Below are 13,214 nucleotides of genomic sequence, written 5' to 3' on the forward strand. Positions count from 1 at the left end.
GTCTACTTATGATTGCACAATCTGGTACAAACTGAATGCATGTGACTGATGCAAGTCTAGGCTATGTTGACGACGACGACAGGGATGACGAGGCCAACACTAGGGCTGAAATCTGCAATCTTTCTACTGCTGTCCAAAAACGCTATGGGCTGAAATCTGCTGCTAGTCCAAAAACGCTGATTTTGGGGGTTGTTTCTGTGGGTCTTTGACGCTGAAAATTTGCACGTCTAGGGCTAAAAACTGAGGTTCTAAAGGGCTGAAAACTGAGGGTCTTTCCGGGCTGAATCTACTACTCTTTTAGGGCTGAATCTGCAAGTACTTCATTGCTGAAAAACGCTGCAGGCTGAGGTAATATATGCTGAAAACGCTAGGTTGCTGGGATCAAAAACGCTAGGTGTTGGGCTTCTGTGGCGATGATGCTGATGCAAAAACGCTATGCACTAGGCTTGCGACGGGCGATGGCTACTTGACACAAAACACCAAGTGCTGGGAGGTATGGCAATGTCCACCTTGATGGAAACGCCAGGGGATGCTAATGGTTCTTCTTGCTTGGAGGGGGAAACCGCCAAGGGGTCTTGTTGAGAAGTTGTCTGCTCAGCTTGGCTCCTGTTGCCTCTTCTGCCAAATAGTGCTAGTTTAGGTTTGCTTATATACAAACTTACTCAATTTGCCCTACCTACTTTCCAACAAAAGTCACTTAAAAATAATAAGTGAAAAATGTAAAAAATAGGGAAAATAGGCTAAATGCACTCGAAAATTCCCCTGAAGGATTCTGATGGATCCTGATGGGAATGCTTATGATCATGTTGTGTGCAACCAGAGGATATGCATCTACACTAAGTGACTGGACATGCACGGTCTACGAATAGACTCACAAAAGTGCCAGTTCAATTCTAATCTAGACTGACTGGACTGATTGAACCCTGATCATGCTGAAGCTTGTCCACGGACACATAGGGTTAGACGTGTCACGCGACATCCCCTCCTTTTCAAAGTGAGGTACTGGTACTGTCACGTGACACATCCAACCCTATGTGTCCGTGGACAAGCTATAGCACGAAAGGGTTCAGTCAATCCAGTCAGTCTAGATTTAGAAGTGATATGGCACTTTTGTGAGTCTATTCGTAGACGTGTCACGCGACATCCCCTCCTTTTCAAAGTGAGGTACTGGTACTGTCACGTGACACATCCAACCCTATGTGTCCGTGGACAAGCTATAGCACGAAAGGGTTCAGTCAATCCAGTCAGTCTAGATTTAGAAGTGATATGGCACTTTTGTGAGTCTATTCGTAGACCGTGCATGCCCAGTCACTTAGTGTAGATGCATATCCTCTGGTTGCACACAGCATGATGATAAGCATTCCCATCAGAATCCATCAAAGTCAGTCAAGGAATTTTCTAGTGATTTTAGCCTATTTTCCCTATTTTTGACATTTTTCACTTATTAATTTAAGTGACTTTCCAACAGAAGTAGGTAGCGCAATTTTGCTAAGTTTGTATATAAGCAAACTAGAGCTAGCAACAGGAGCCAAGCTCAGCAGGCAACTTCTCAGCAAGACAAAGACCTTGGCGGTTTCCCTCCAAGCAGCAAGACCCCCATGCTAGCGTTTTCTTCATCAGACATCTCTAGCGTTTTTATCCTAGCCTGGCGTTTTTGCATCAGCCTTGTCAACGCCATACCTCCCAGATCCTAGCGAGTTGCATCAGCTTGCCATCGCCAAGAGATCCCAGCCACTAGCGTTTTTGTTTCTCGCAAGCACTGGCGTTTTTGCAGAGGATAATCTTGGCGTTTTTCCCATCCATCAGCCTAGCGTTTTCAGCCTCAGCCCACAGCGATTCAGCAGCAGATAAAGACCAGCAAGATTCACCTAAAGTGTAGCAGATTCAGCCCCAATAAGACCATCAGTTTTCAGCCTTGAAGATCCTCAATTTTCCTGCAGATTTTCAACGACAAAGACCCACAGAAAACAGCCCCCAAATCAACGTTTTTTGACTAGTCGCAGATTTCAGCCCTTAGGTCGGTCTCGTCGTCTCTGTCGTCATCACCGACATAGCCCAGACTTGCATCAATCCCATGCATTCCATTTGTACCAGATTGTGCAATCATAAGTAGACTACTCTCGCCAACGAGAGTGGGGCCTTCGGAGGAGGGTTTTACAACGTATCTGGTGTCGTATCTCTCTTCTCTCTCTATCTCTCAATCTCATACACTTGCACGCACAATGTCCACTCACTTTGTTTCTGATCATAGCATTCTCTCATTAAGAACGGAAGGCTCTACCTTCCATAAGAACAAAAGGAACCTTGAGCACAGTTCGGAGCACTCATCTTGAGCAAAGCGCAAACATTCATTCCACTGCACCTAATATTGGTATCAGAGCTTTGGCAATGTTCTGTATCACTAAGGAAAGACCACAAGAACCACAGCATTTTTTCTTTTGCTTGTGGAGGTCGCACGAACCCAAGTTCGCTTGGGCGTGTCGATTCCTAATCGTGTTTTTGAAGAGTGACAGGAATCCCAAGAAAGAAGTGCTTGTCCAGCCTCCCCTTGTGTCTCTTTCACTCATTGAGAACGGACCGTGCACTTAGCGGCCAGCCAATCGACGTGAGGTGGGAAAAAGCAACCTTGGTGTGAGCGCAAGGCCACCAAGGGGTGCGCCCGCGGAAAAGAGTAGAACTCGGGTGAAGAGAAGAACCTTCTCAAACACGGTTTGCAAGCGAAAGAAAACCTCAAGAACCTCAAGAACCCAAGACCCCCAAGCACCCAAGTTCCTCGTGAACTTAAGAACCCAAGACCACAAGAACCCACAAGAACCCACGACTTCAGTAGATGGTCATCACTCAAAGCGGAATAGATACTTCGTTTGGAAGTGATGAGCATGAGAGAGGCGACGAAGAGTTTTCCCCACCAGGAGATTTTTCTGACCCTTCCCCATCTATATCAAGAATTGCACTAACTCCTATGGAGACTTTAGACCAGATGTTTCTGGAAAGGAAGTTAGAACGCGAAGCAAGAAATACAGAAAGAAAAGCAGAAATGGATCGCAGACATGCAGAAAGAATGGCAGAAATAAAACGCAGACACGCAGAAAGAAGAACAGAAAGAGAGGAAGCCAAAGCATCCCAAGAACAGAGCGACCGACACAACAAAGAGTTTTGGCGACTCTTTTCTCAAGTTCAGGCACAGATGCAAGAGATTTGGGGAACGGAGACTCTCTCAATCTCTTCTTCTCCAAAGCATGACACACAAGATTTGCATGATTATGAGAAGCATGATGATTTGATTGACAATGATAAGCATGATAATTTGGATGTTAATGATGAGCATGGTGATTTGCATGATCAAGATGTGATTTCTCACAAGCATGATGAGTTGCATGAAGATTATGTGATTGTTCACAAGGATGATGAGTTAAATGATGCTTTTTCCAGCGAAGCTAACCTCGTTGCAGATTCGATCAATCACGAAGGATCGATCTTGGCCTTCGAGTCGAGGTCCAAAGAACCCCCTCAGGAAGAACCGATCTTCGCTCTCGAGCCTAGGTCCAAAGAACGCTCGCAGGAAGTATTATGTGTTCGCATGATTCATACGCACGCATTGTTCAAGTGTTTCATTCGTGATCGTTTTCTGTATTTTAGTCAGCGTCTTTATGTGATCCGACATATTGTACGTTGAGCACGTTTCACTCACGGATGAGCACGAATGTATGTCGATTTTTCATGAAAAGCTGAAAAGTAAGTATGTAAGGAAGTCACATTCCATGTCTCTTCCTTGGCATGACACATTACCCGAAAGAGCACATGAAAGTATGAGCACCAAGCATGGGCATTTCCGTTGTGAATTGCCACAATTGATTGCTCTAGAGAGAAAGATTCGATCTCATGGTTTGCATGTGTTTGATGAACGGGTTGTCACTCCGTCTCTTTGTTCATCTACATTGCATGCACAGTCTATTAGGACGACAAGATTTTTTCCACTCACTTTACATGGAATAGGTATGTTCATGGTTTTGTGTTGGAAATGGTTTCAGGAATTTTCAACCATGGAGATTCTTGAAGAAGAAAGAAGTATGACTCTAGACGAAGTAGACGAAGTTGAAGCATTGAAGGAGCCACTTAAGACTTTGTGTCGCTTTCGGCGCGGCCCAAAGAAGCAAGAGTTGCAGACCTTTATGAAGTTCAAGCACCGCATGACCCACACATCAGAGTGGGCCGGCGAAGAGTCCCTTCAAGGATTCCGGATGCTATTGGCGATCTCCCTCGACGCCATACAGTTCGGTACCAGTACCTCACTTTGAAAATGAGGGGATGTCACGTAACACATCCAACCCTATGTGTCCGTGGACAAGCTATAGCACGACAAGGGTTTGGTCAGTCCAGTCAGTCTAGATTTAGAAGTGATCTGGCACTTTTGTGAGAACGGTAAGAACGGTAACAATGAGACTTCCACAAGTACCTCGCAGACTTCTCAGAACGGTAAGAATGGTAAGAATGATAACTCTTCTAACCAATCTTCCAACATTCTCTCATCAAAGAATTACTCCAATAAATCTAAGGGTAAGGCTACAACAATTGCTAAACCTAAGCTTACTCCGGATGAAAAGGTAGCACAAGGAATTGTAGGAGGTTACGTCACTTCGGAAGAACAAAGCACTTATTCTAAGGAAGGTCGTTGTTTTCATTGTCACATTAAGCGTCACATAAAACGAACATGTCCTAAGCTTGAATCGAATGAATCTAAAGAACCCACAGCACCCACTACATCTGTCAATGCAATGAATGATAACACACGTGTGCCCAAAGTTTCGCAGGACCCTCAGATTGATGATTCTCCATTAAATGTTATGGTCGTACGTCGGGGCACCGTTTTGTCATATTGTTTGACCCAGGTAGTATGCATGATGTGATCTGTAACAAACTTGGACACTCCAAGTCAAGAATCAACCGCGACAGCACCAAATAACCACTTCAAAACAATTCACAGATCACAATAGATTTGCACTGGCCCGGCGGAGTTCCGTGCCTAGAGATATTGGCCCCAAAGACTGGCGCCCCTTTCGGTATTTCTTTTTGTATTAATCAATCATCAAAGTACAAGAGAGCGGTTAGGGTTTCACTCTCAGACACTGCGTCCAGATGCTCTGAGAAGTGAGGCCCTCACCACTAATTTAAAGGTTACAAGGGATGCCCAAAAGCAGAGCCCCAAAAGCTTTTAAAATCAAAAGCATCAATTCTCTCTCTCTTAGAGACTCTTTTCTTATTTTTTTATAAAAAAAAAGCAAAAGCAAAATTCGCGTCGCTCATCATTTTCCAAAAAAAAAAAAAAATTATTTTATTTTTTTTAATAATCCGCCTCCGCGATTTCCGGAATTTAGGGTTTTTGGCAAAAATTAGGGTTTGCAGGAATTTTAGGGTTTCTGGCAGAAATTAGGGTTTTTGCTGTCCGCCACGTCATCACTTTGTGACATACCCCCCTCTTGAAAGCATTGTAATCGACCGCGATTACGCCTGCAAAACCGACAAAAGCCATAAACCGTCTTAGCAGACACTGACTGTTAGTACCTACGTACTAGGAACGCACATCTAGCACATGTACAAAATCGACAGTCACATCACACGACATCACAGGACATCACCAGACATCACAGGACATCACATGACATTCAACATTCATTCGGATCTTAGACCATGATTTATCGGCAATGTAGCTAGCAATCACATCTAGGTCCAATCGGGACCTCATCGATGTCCGATTGACTAACCCCTATTGCAACCATGTCTATTCGAGATCAATAAGACCAAAATGCTACAGTCATTTCGTCTATCAGTTCCTGCACTCACAAGAAGTCAAGAACAAATCAGTATCATAATCAGGAATTCCATTTCATAAAGTCATCCAGCAGAATACTGTCAACTCTCAGTATCCCTGAAGCTCAAAGAGACATCAGTGACTTTAGTATCAAAATCGAGGCATCTGTTGACAAAGGAGCGGAGTAACTCCCCTCTTGTGCATCCCACTGCACCAGATCTTCGGCCAAGCTGAGTTTCTGGGTTCCGTTTGGAGTAGACTATGCTAAACCAAAACATCGAGGTAAAGTTTCACAATCCGAGGAGTATCTGCTAGGTCCTCCTCCTCCATCCACTTCGCATCAAATGCAGGAAAGTTCTTGAACTTAACCAAGAACTGCCTTCGGACTTTACCTTTCTTCGTATCATTATGTGCCAAAATCTGTTCAGGAACAAGGATCTCCTCGTTTTCTTCCACTTTGGGTTGCTCATCAGGCTCCCCATCATCAGGCACATCACCCTTAACAGGGTTCAGGAGACTCACATGCAATGCATTGTGAATCCTCCAAGTATCTGGCAGTTTCAATCGGAAGGAGACATCATTTATTTTGTCAGTGATCTGGAAAGGTCCGTAGTATCGCATATTAAGCTTTGGAAAAAGCCTCTCCTTTCCCTTTTTCTTTCTTAGGCGTGCCTTCTCAAAAGTAAGAGCACCCAATCATCCTCCTTCAGTTTCCAGTCGCGACGATGGCGATCCGCTGCCTTTTCTGTCGTTCTTGAGACTCCTGCAAAGTCTCGCGAACCTTGGCAAAAGCCGTATCCAAGTCTCGCGAATATTCATCCGCTTTAAATTTCTAATCTTTCGTGCTCAGGAAGGATGGAACCTTCGCAACAGTTTCAACAATGGCATCTTCCCCGTCGAAGAGTGTATCGTGTTATTGTAGGCAAATTCCAGCAAAGGTAAGTTTTTTTTCCCATTGAGTCTTCTGATGCGAGATACAAGACTTCAATAAATCTAAAATCACTGAATTGGCAATCTCAGATTGCCCGTCAATCTGCAAGTGCAACGATGACGAGAACTGCAACCGCGTGCCAATGTTCTCCCAAATTGCCTTCCAAAACAAACTCATAAATCTGGGGTCTCTGTCGGAGACAATCGTCTCAGGCGTGCCATGTAATCGGAAAATCATCGTGATCATTCTGTATTCTCGAGAGATAAAAAAAAATGAAATCCATTTCAATATTTTCCCAGGGGCGGGTGGGTATGGGTAAAGGCTGTAACAATCCCTGTGCCTTATGCCTGTCAAACTTGACCTTCTGGTATACCAAGCAACTGCGCACAAACTCTTCCACATCCTTCTTCAGTCTCTGCCAAAAGAAATCTCTCTCTACCCCTTTCATGGTGGTAGCAATGCCGCGGTGACCCGTAAAAGGTGGACAGTGGCAATCAATCATAACCTTTTCCCTCAACGGCTGTGTAACGCACAACATAGTCTTTTTCATCAAGTAGCCTTCCCGAAGGGAGTATCCAGCTACTGTCTCCCCATCCCGTATCCGTGTGAAAATATCTGCAAAATCTGTATCTGTGGCACACTCATCGACCATATCCTCGAAGCTCCTATGATGTATCGCGGAAATAGCCAGAACCAACGGTTTCGTACCAGTACCTCACTTTGAAAAGAAGGGGATGTCACGTGCACATCGAACCCTATGTGTACGTGGACAAGCTACTTCATGGCATGGGTTCATTTCAGTTAAATTAGGAAGTGTTCTAGCAATTTTGTGAGTCTGTTCCCAAAGCGTGCATGTCCAGGCACCTAGATTAGATACATATCCTCTCGTTGCACACAGCATGATCATCAGATTACAATCAGAACCCATTAGGAGCATTTTTACAGTGCATAGACCTATTTTCCCTATTTTAGCCAATTTTCACTTATTATTTTTAAGTGACTTTTGTAGGGAACTAGGTAGGCCAAATTAGCAAGTGAAGTATATAAGAAAACCTAGCGCTGGCACTTTCTGGCAAAAGAGGCAACAAGAACTTCGGTTCAACAGGCACCTTCTCAGCAGGGCCCCCCCCCCCCCCCCCCCCCCCCCCCAGCAGACCTAGTGTTTTTGCATCAACAGAGAGCTAGCGTTTTTGCATTGAAGGCCAGCCTTGGCGTTTGTATTGCAGATCAGCCCCGGCATTAAAAAGACAGCAGATCAGCCCTAGCGTTAGCAGATTTCCACAGCAAGACAACATTCAGCCCTAGCGTTTTTGCATCAGCATAACCCTCCAGCATTTTGCAGATTCTCCGCGACAGAACCCCAAGAAGCATCAGCGTTTTCAGTTTTCAGCAGTCAGACATCGCAGTAGAACCCCCGAACCTCGCAAATCTCACCATCCCGGAACAGATCCTTGCCGCACGGTCAGATCCAGCGTAGTTTGCAAATTCAGCTAGGAAAACGCAGATTTCAGCATCTGCGTTTTCAGCGCGTCGTCGTCGCATCGTCGCCATCAACATTGTCACCGACATAGAGTCAGAATTCAGCAAATAAAGGTTTGCAGATTTCAACCATTAGCGTTTTCAGATTTCAGCCCGTCTCGTCATCGTCCTCATGGTCGTCGACATCGTCAGCAAGTCCAAAACATTGTAGAGATTTGTGCAATCAATAAGTAGGCCGCTCTCACCATAGAGAGTGGGGCCTTCGGAGGAGGGTTTGACAACATTCTGGTGTCATATTCTTCTCTCTCTATCTCTCAATCACATGCACCTTCATTCACAGTGTTCATCACTTTGTTTGTGTCCATTGCACTCTCTCACTAAAGGAACGGAAGGCTCTCCCTTCCGTAAGTAAAAGGAACCCTTGAGCACAGTTCGGAGCACTCATCTTGAGCAAAGTTCAACATTCACTTCCGCTGCACCTTACAGCGGGTAGGTGCTCACTCTCAGACTCTGAGTCCAGATGCTCTGAGAAATGAAGCCCTGCCCACTAATTTATAAGTACAAGGGATGCCCAAAAGCAGAGCCCCAAAAGCAGTAATTGAAAAGCTTATCACTCAAAAGTAATTGTCCCAAAAACTGCCAACACAATTTATGGAATCCCGTATTGTCATGCCACATCAGCAGTCAATGCTATTTGCGGCAATCCGTACCGCAGTCAGCGTAAATAGCGGACATCCGTACAACAGCCACGTAAGCAATATTTTACGCTTTATTTTCAGCCTAGTGCCCCTTTTTGGGCCCCTCGGTAGTTGTCCATAAGTTGGAACAACTTAGTAATGATGCCACGTCATCAATTTGTGACATAGCTGGAGCTTTCTAGCTCAGAAGAAGAGTGGACCACCATGTTCGAGCATTTCCCTTGAAGAAAGATGTAGCCCTCCTAATCTTGGAGTGCTCTGAGTAGTGCCCTCCAGAGAGAACTGGGTAGTCCTTCAAACCATACACGCTTCTTCTGCTTTCTTGCCGATGCAAAAGAAGATCGACGACCCAAAGAACCCGGGAAGTCAATTCCTTTCTTGTGTTTTTTTCTCGTGCTTTTTGGATTTGTTGTTTGCGAATCAATCGACTTCTTCTGCATCTGCGAATGCAGGAGGGCATCACGAAGAAGATTCTCATGATCAAACAGAGGAAGAGTACGACCCACCTTGGCCTACTCAATTTGAGATTGAAGAGATGGAACATCGACAGCTGGTTGACAAGGCAACAAAGCAGATAATTAAAATTGCGTAGAATCTGAAATTTGCAAAATTTTTGTCTCAGCAATCCATCGCAGAAGTGCACACCCAATGACAGAAAGCCACAGAACCACCTATCAAACCGGCAATCAAGAAACCTCCTTCTCCGAGGATGTTTACAGAGGAAGAATTACAAGAGGTGGTTCAGACTCAAATCAGCCGACTTTTGAACGTGTCTTTCCCCATAATGTGTGTGGTAGTGATTTAGCAAAGCAAGGGTGGTCCTATCAAGAGACTTTCTTGATAGTGTCTAACCCTTCACAATATAGCAATAGCAATGGCGCACAAAGTAATAGAAATGGAAAGGGGTAATGAAGCTTGAAAATAGCTAGAATCAAGCTAGTCTTGTTCTTGTTGGAATCAGTAAGTGTTGCGAGAAAAGGATGATTTCCCGGTAGAAGAGAAATCGGCCGCGCTCTGATACCATTGTAACAAACTTGGACACCCCAAGTCAAGATTCTGATTCACTTCAAAACAATTCACAAAGATGACACGGCCCAACGTCGTTCTGTGCCCAGAGGTATTGGCCCCAAAGACTGGCGCCCCTTTCGATATTATTAATCTGTGTTCAAAGTACAAGAGAGTCGACGGGTGCTCACTCTCAGACTCTGCGTCTAGATGCTCTCAAAAGTGAGGCCCAACCAGCTTATTTATTGATGCAAGGGATGCCCAAAAGCGTAGGCCAGCCCTCGCATATTGTTCAGCAAATTAGCCCAACGTCATCACGACACAGCAAATCCCCTAGCGTTAACAGTTTCCATAGCAGAAAGACAATTTTCAACCTAGCGTTTTTGGAGCAACATAGACACTCAGCGTTTTTGCAGCTCCAGCGCGACTAGACCATCAGGAACACCAGCGTTTTCAATTTTCACCATGCAGATACCGCAATAGAACCCCCGTACCTCACAGATCTCACCTTCCCGCAGCAGTTCCTCACCGCACGGTTAGATTCCGCAAGGTTTACAGTTTCAACCCGGAAAACGCAGATTTCAGCATTTGCGTTTTCAACGCATCGTCGTCGCATCGTCGCCATCGACATCGTCACCGACATAGAGTCAAAATTCAGCAAATAAAGATTTGCAGATTTCAGCCCTTAGCATTCTCAGATTTCAGCCCGTCTCGTCGCCGTCCTCATTGTCGTCGACATCGTCGGCAAGTCCAAGCATTGTAAAGATTTGTGCAATCAATATTAGACCGCTCTCGCCATAGAGAGTGGGGCCTTCGGAGGAGGGTTTGACAACATTTTGGTGTCGTATTCTCTTCTCTCTCTATCTCTCAGTCTCAGTACCTTCATTCACAGTGTTCATCCACTTTGTTTGTGTCTTGCACTCTCTCACTAAAGGAACGGAAGGCTCTCCCTTCCGTAAGTAAAAGGAACCCTTGAGCACAGTTCGGAGCACTCATCTTGAGCAAAGTTCAACATTCATTCCACTGCACCTTACAAGCCTTATCATCCAGAGAGGCGGAGTATAGGGTTGTTAGCAGTGCTACATGTGAGTCAATGTGGTTATAGAGGCAAATTGCCCTACCCACTATTAAAACCCCACGATCCATATAATGGCCAATAAATGCTAATAGATATGTAAACTCGCAAAAAGTGACATGAGCACATATTTAGTAGCAGAACTACAAAACATTGGAGACTCTGACCGCCAGCCTATCGAGTGTCAACACGTGGAGTGCATCGCCGAGAAAAGATACGTCTACCTCAGAAACGGTAGGGCTCAGCCACAAAACAACCTTCACTCCCTAATCTACTCCTGGAAGTTACTTGAGCCACCACCGGCTAAACTCTAACCAAGAATGAGGTCAAATTATCCATGAGGGACACAAGCAAAGTTACCCCACTCATTGTGTCAATTTCAATTTCCATCCAAGGATACCATTGCCAAGTTCCCTTTCACCTCCTGAACCTTAGGAATTGTGACGTTATGTTGGAATCACAAGAACGATCCCACCATTGCAATGAGGCAAAGACTCATCGTTATACAACACTTTGGAAAACCCATTGCTTTGAGTCTAACTAAGCAAAGAACCTTTCACTCAAACTAGTTTTTTATATTCTATTTGTAAAAAATTTGATAGACCATTTACCTAGATCTGTTTTATTTATCTAAACCTATTTCACTTTGTTTCAACTCATTTGACCAAATGAAAACTCAAAATCTAAGAGATCCGCTCTAAGCGGTTTATGATCCAAAGCAACGCCCCATTCTAACGGTTAATTGTATGGTTGGACACAGGCCTCCAACACATTCACCACCAATCGAACAAAGTTCCAGACGACCGTTAAATAGACTTAAAAGCACCTCTAATGTAGAGGGTCTTTGAACCACCCTCTACATTAAAGAAGGCCCTCTAAAATGTGGGATGGCTCGCTAGAGCAAGTCAACAAGACCTTTTAACCTCCTATAAATGTTTGCTACTTGTTTGAAAATTTCATGGTGACCCCACCCACCTACTTGCTAGAGGATAACCTATGGAACTGCACCACCATGAAAAGGAGGGCCTTCCAATTCAGAAGGCCCTCTAAAATGTGGGATGGCTCACTAGAGCAAGTCAACAAGACCTTTTAACCTCCTATAAATGTTTGCTACTTGTTTGAAAATTCCGTGGTGACCCCATCCACCTACTTGCTAGAGGATAACCTATGGGACTGCACCACCATTAAAAGGAGGGCCTTCCAATTCAGAAGGCCCTCCATTTAGGAAGGCCTATGTGGAGGCCCTCCAAAACCATACATTATTGAGTGGCAAACAGGCAGCAAGCCACTCTTTCTCTATAGTTCGTCGGTGACTAGACCATCAAAGACAGTAACACATCCAAGAGGTTTAGGTATCATAAGGCTGCACGGTGGGATCCACTTCTACCCATCAAAACTTACACCGCCCTGTCCAGATTCGAGAAAACGTGCATAGAGCCTTACGGGTTATCGGTTAGATGAATCAGGATCTCCACCATCATCTTCACACCCACACCCATACACACATTTGTTTATTTGACTTTTTGAAACACACCCTCCCTCTCTCTCTCTCTCTCTCTCAGACCTTTCGGAACTACTCACAGAGGAGTTGCCGTGTAGTATACAAAGTGAGGGCCGAAGGTGAGGGCAGCACAATTGAAGAAGTGAAAGAGGGTCATCGCTGCTCCTCGCTCACTCACAGTCTGCACACCATACTTCGGTAGTAAACTAATGGCCGTCGGCCCGTCTTTACACCGGTTTGAATGCTTTTGTTAGGACCGGGGATTTAGGGTGCCGGTAAGGCCTTGGTGATGGCTCCCCATTTTGCTAATAATGAAAAAGGGGAAGTTATTTTAGAAATAGTTTTTTTATTTTTTAAAAGAGAAATACCCTCTAATTAGTGGAAATTCTCAAAATACCTCCAAAAGTCCAGAATACCCCCAAATTTTGTCATAAATTCCCAAAATGCCCTTCAAATTTTCAAAAATTCCCAAAATACCCCTGGTTGTAAAGTTAAATTTCTCCAAAGATTAAAAAATTTGTAGCTTTTCATAAGAAGACTCATTGTTTATCAATACAAGATGCTAAATCTAGAATTTGAGTTGATTATGTAGGCTTTGGAGATGAATTGCTTCATTATCTTTAGACATAATTGACATGCTAAGCCTACAAAAACGGATCTCAATTGTCAAAAAGAAATAAAGATTAAGAAATCTTGAACAATCCAACCAAAATAAA

At 44.4% G+C, this 13,214-nt stretch overlaps 1 protein-coding gene across 2 annotated transcripts in view; it reads right to left on the reverse strand.

The window, feature by feature from the left end:
* LOC147460323 (seven transmembrane domain protein) overlaps nucleotides 1-12,772 on the reverse strand; it is a 106,114-nt gene extending 93,342 nt beyond the window's left edge. Inside the window, exon 1 of one of the 2 annotated variants that reach the window (XM_086511402.1) lies at nucleotides 12,579-12,772. In XM_086511402.1, coding sequence (XP_086367528.1) covers nucleotides 12,579-12,655 — 77 coding nt within the window. In that variant the 5' untranslated portion in view covers nucleotides 12,656-12,772. The remainder of the gene's footprint in view (nucleotides 1-12,578) is intronic. The other variant, XM_086511403.1, reaches the window with a different exon arrangement.
* Nucleotides 12,773-13,214: the final 442 nt, after the last annotated feature.

The sequence above is a fragment of the Adiantum capillus-veneris genome, chromosome 4, assembly GCF_014529385.1.
Source record: "Adiantum capillus-veneris isolate H3 chromosome 4, ASM1452938v2, whole genome shotgun sequence".
Lineage (NCBI taxonomy): Eukaryota > Viridiplantae > Streptophyta > Polypodiopsida > Polypodiales > Pteridaceae > Adiantum > Adiantum capillus-veneris.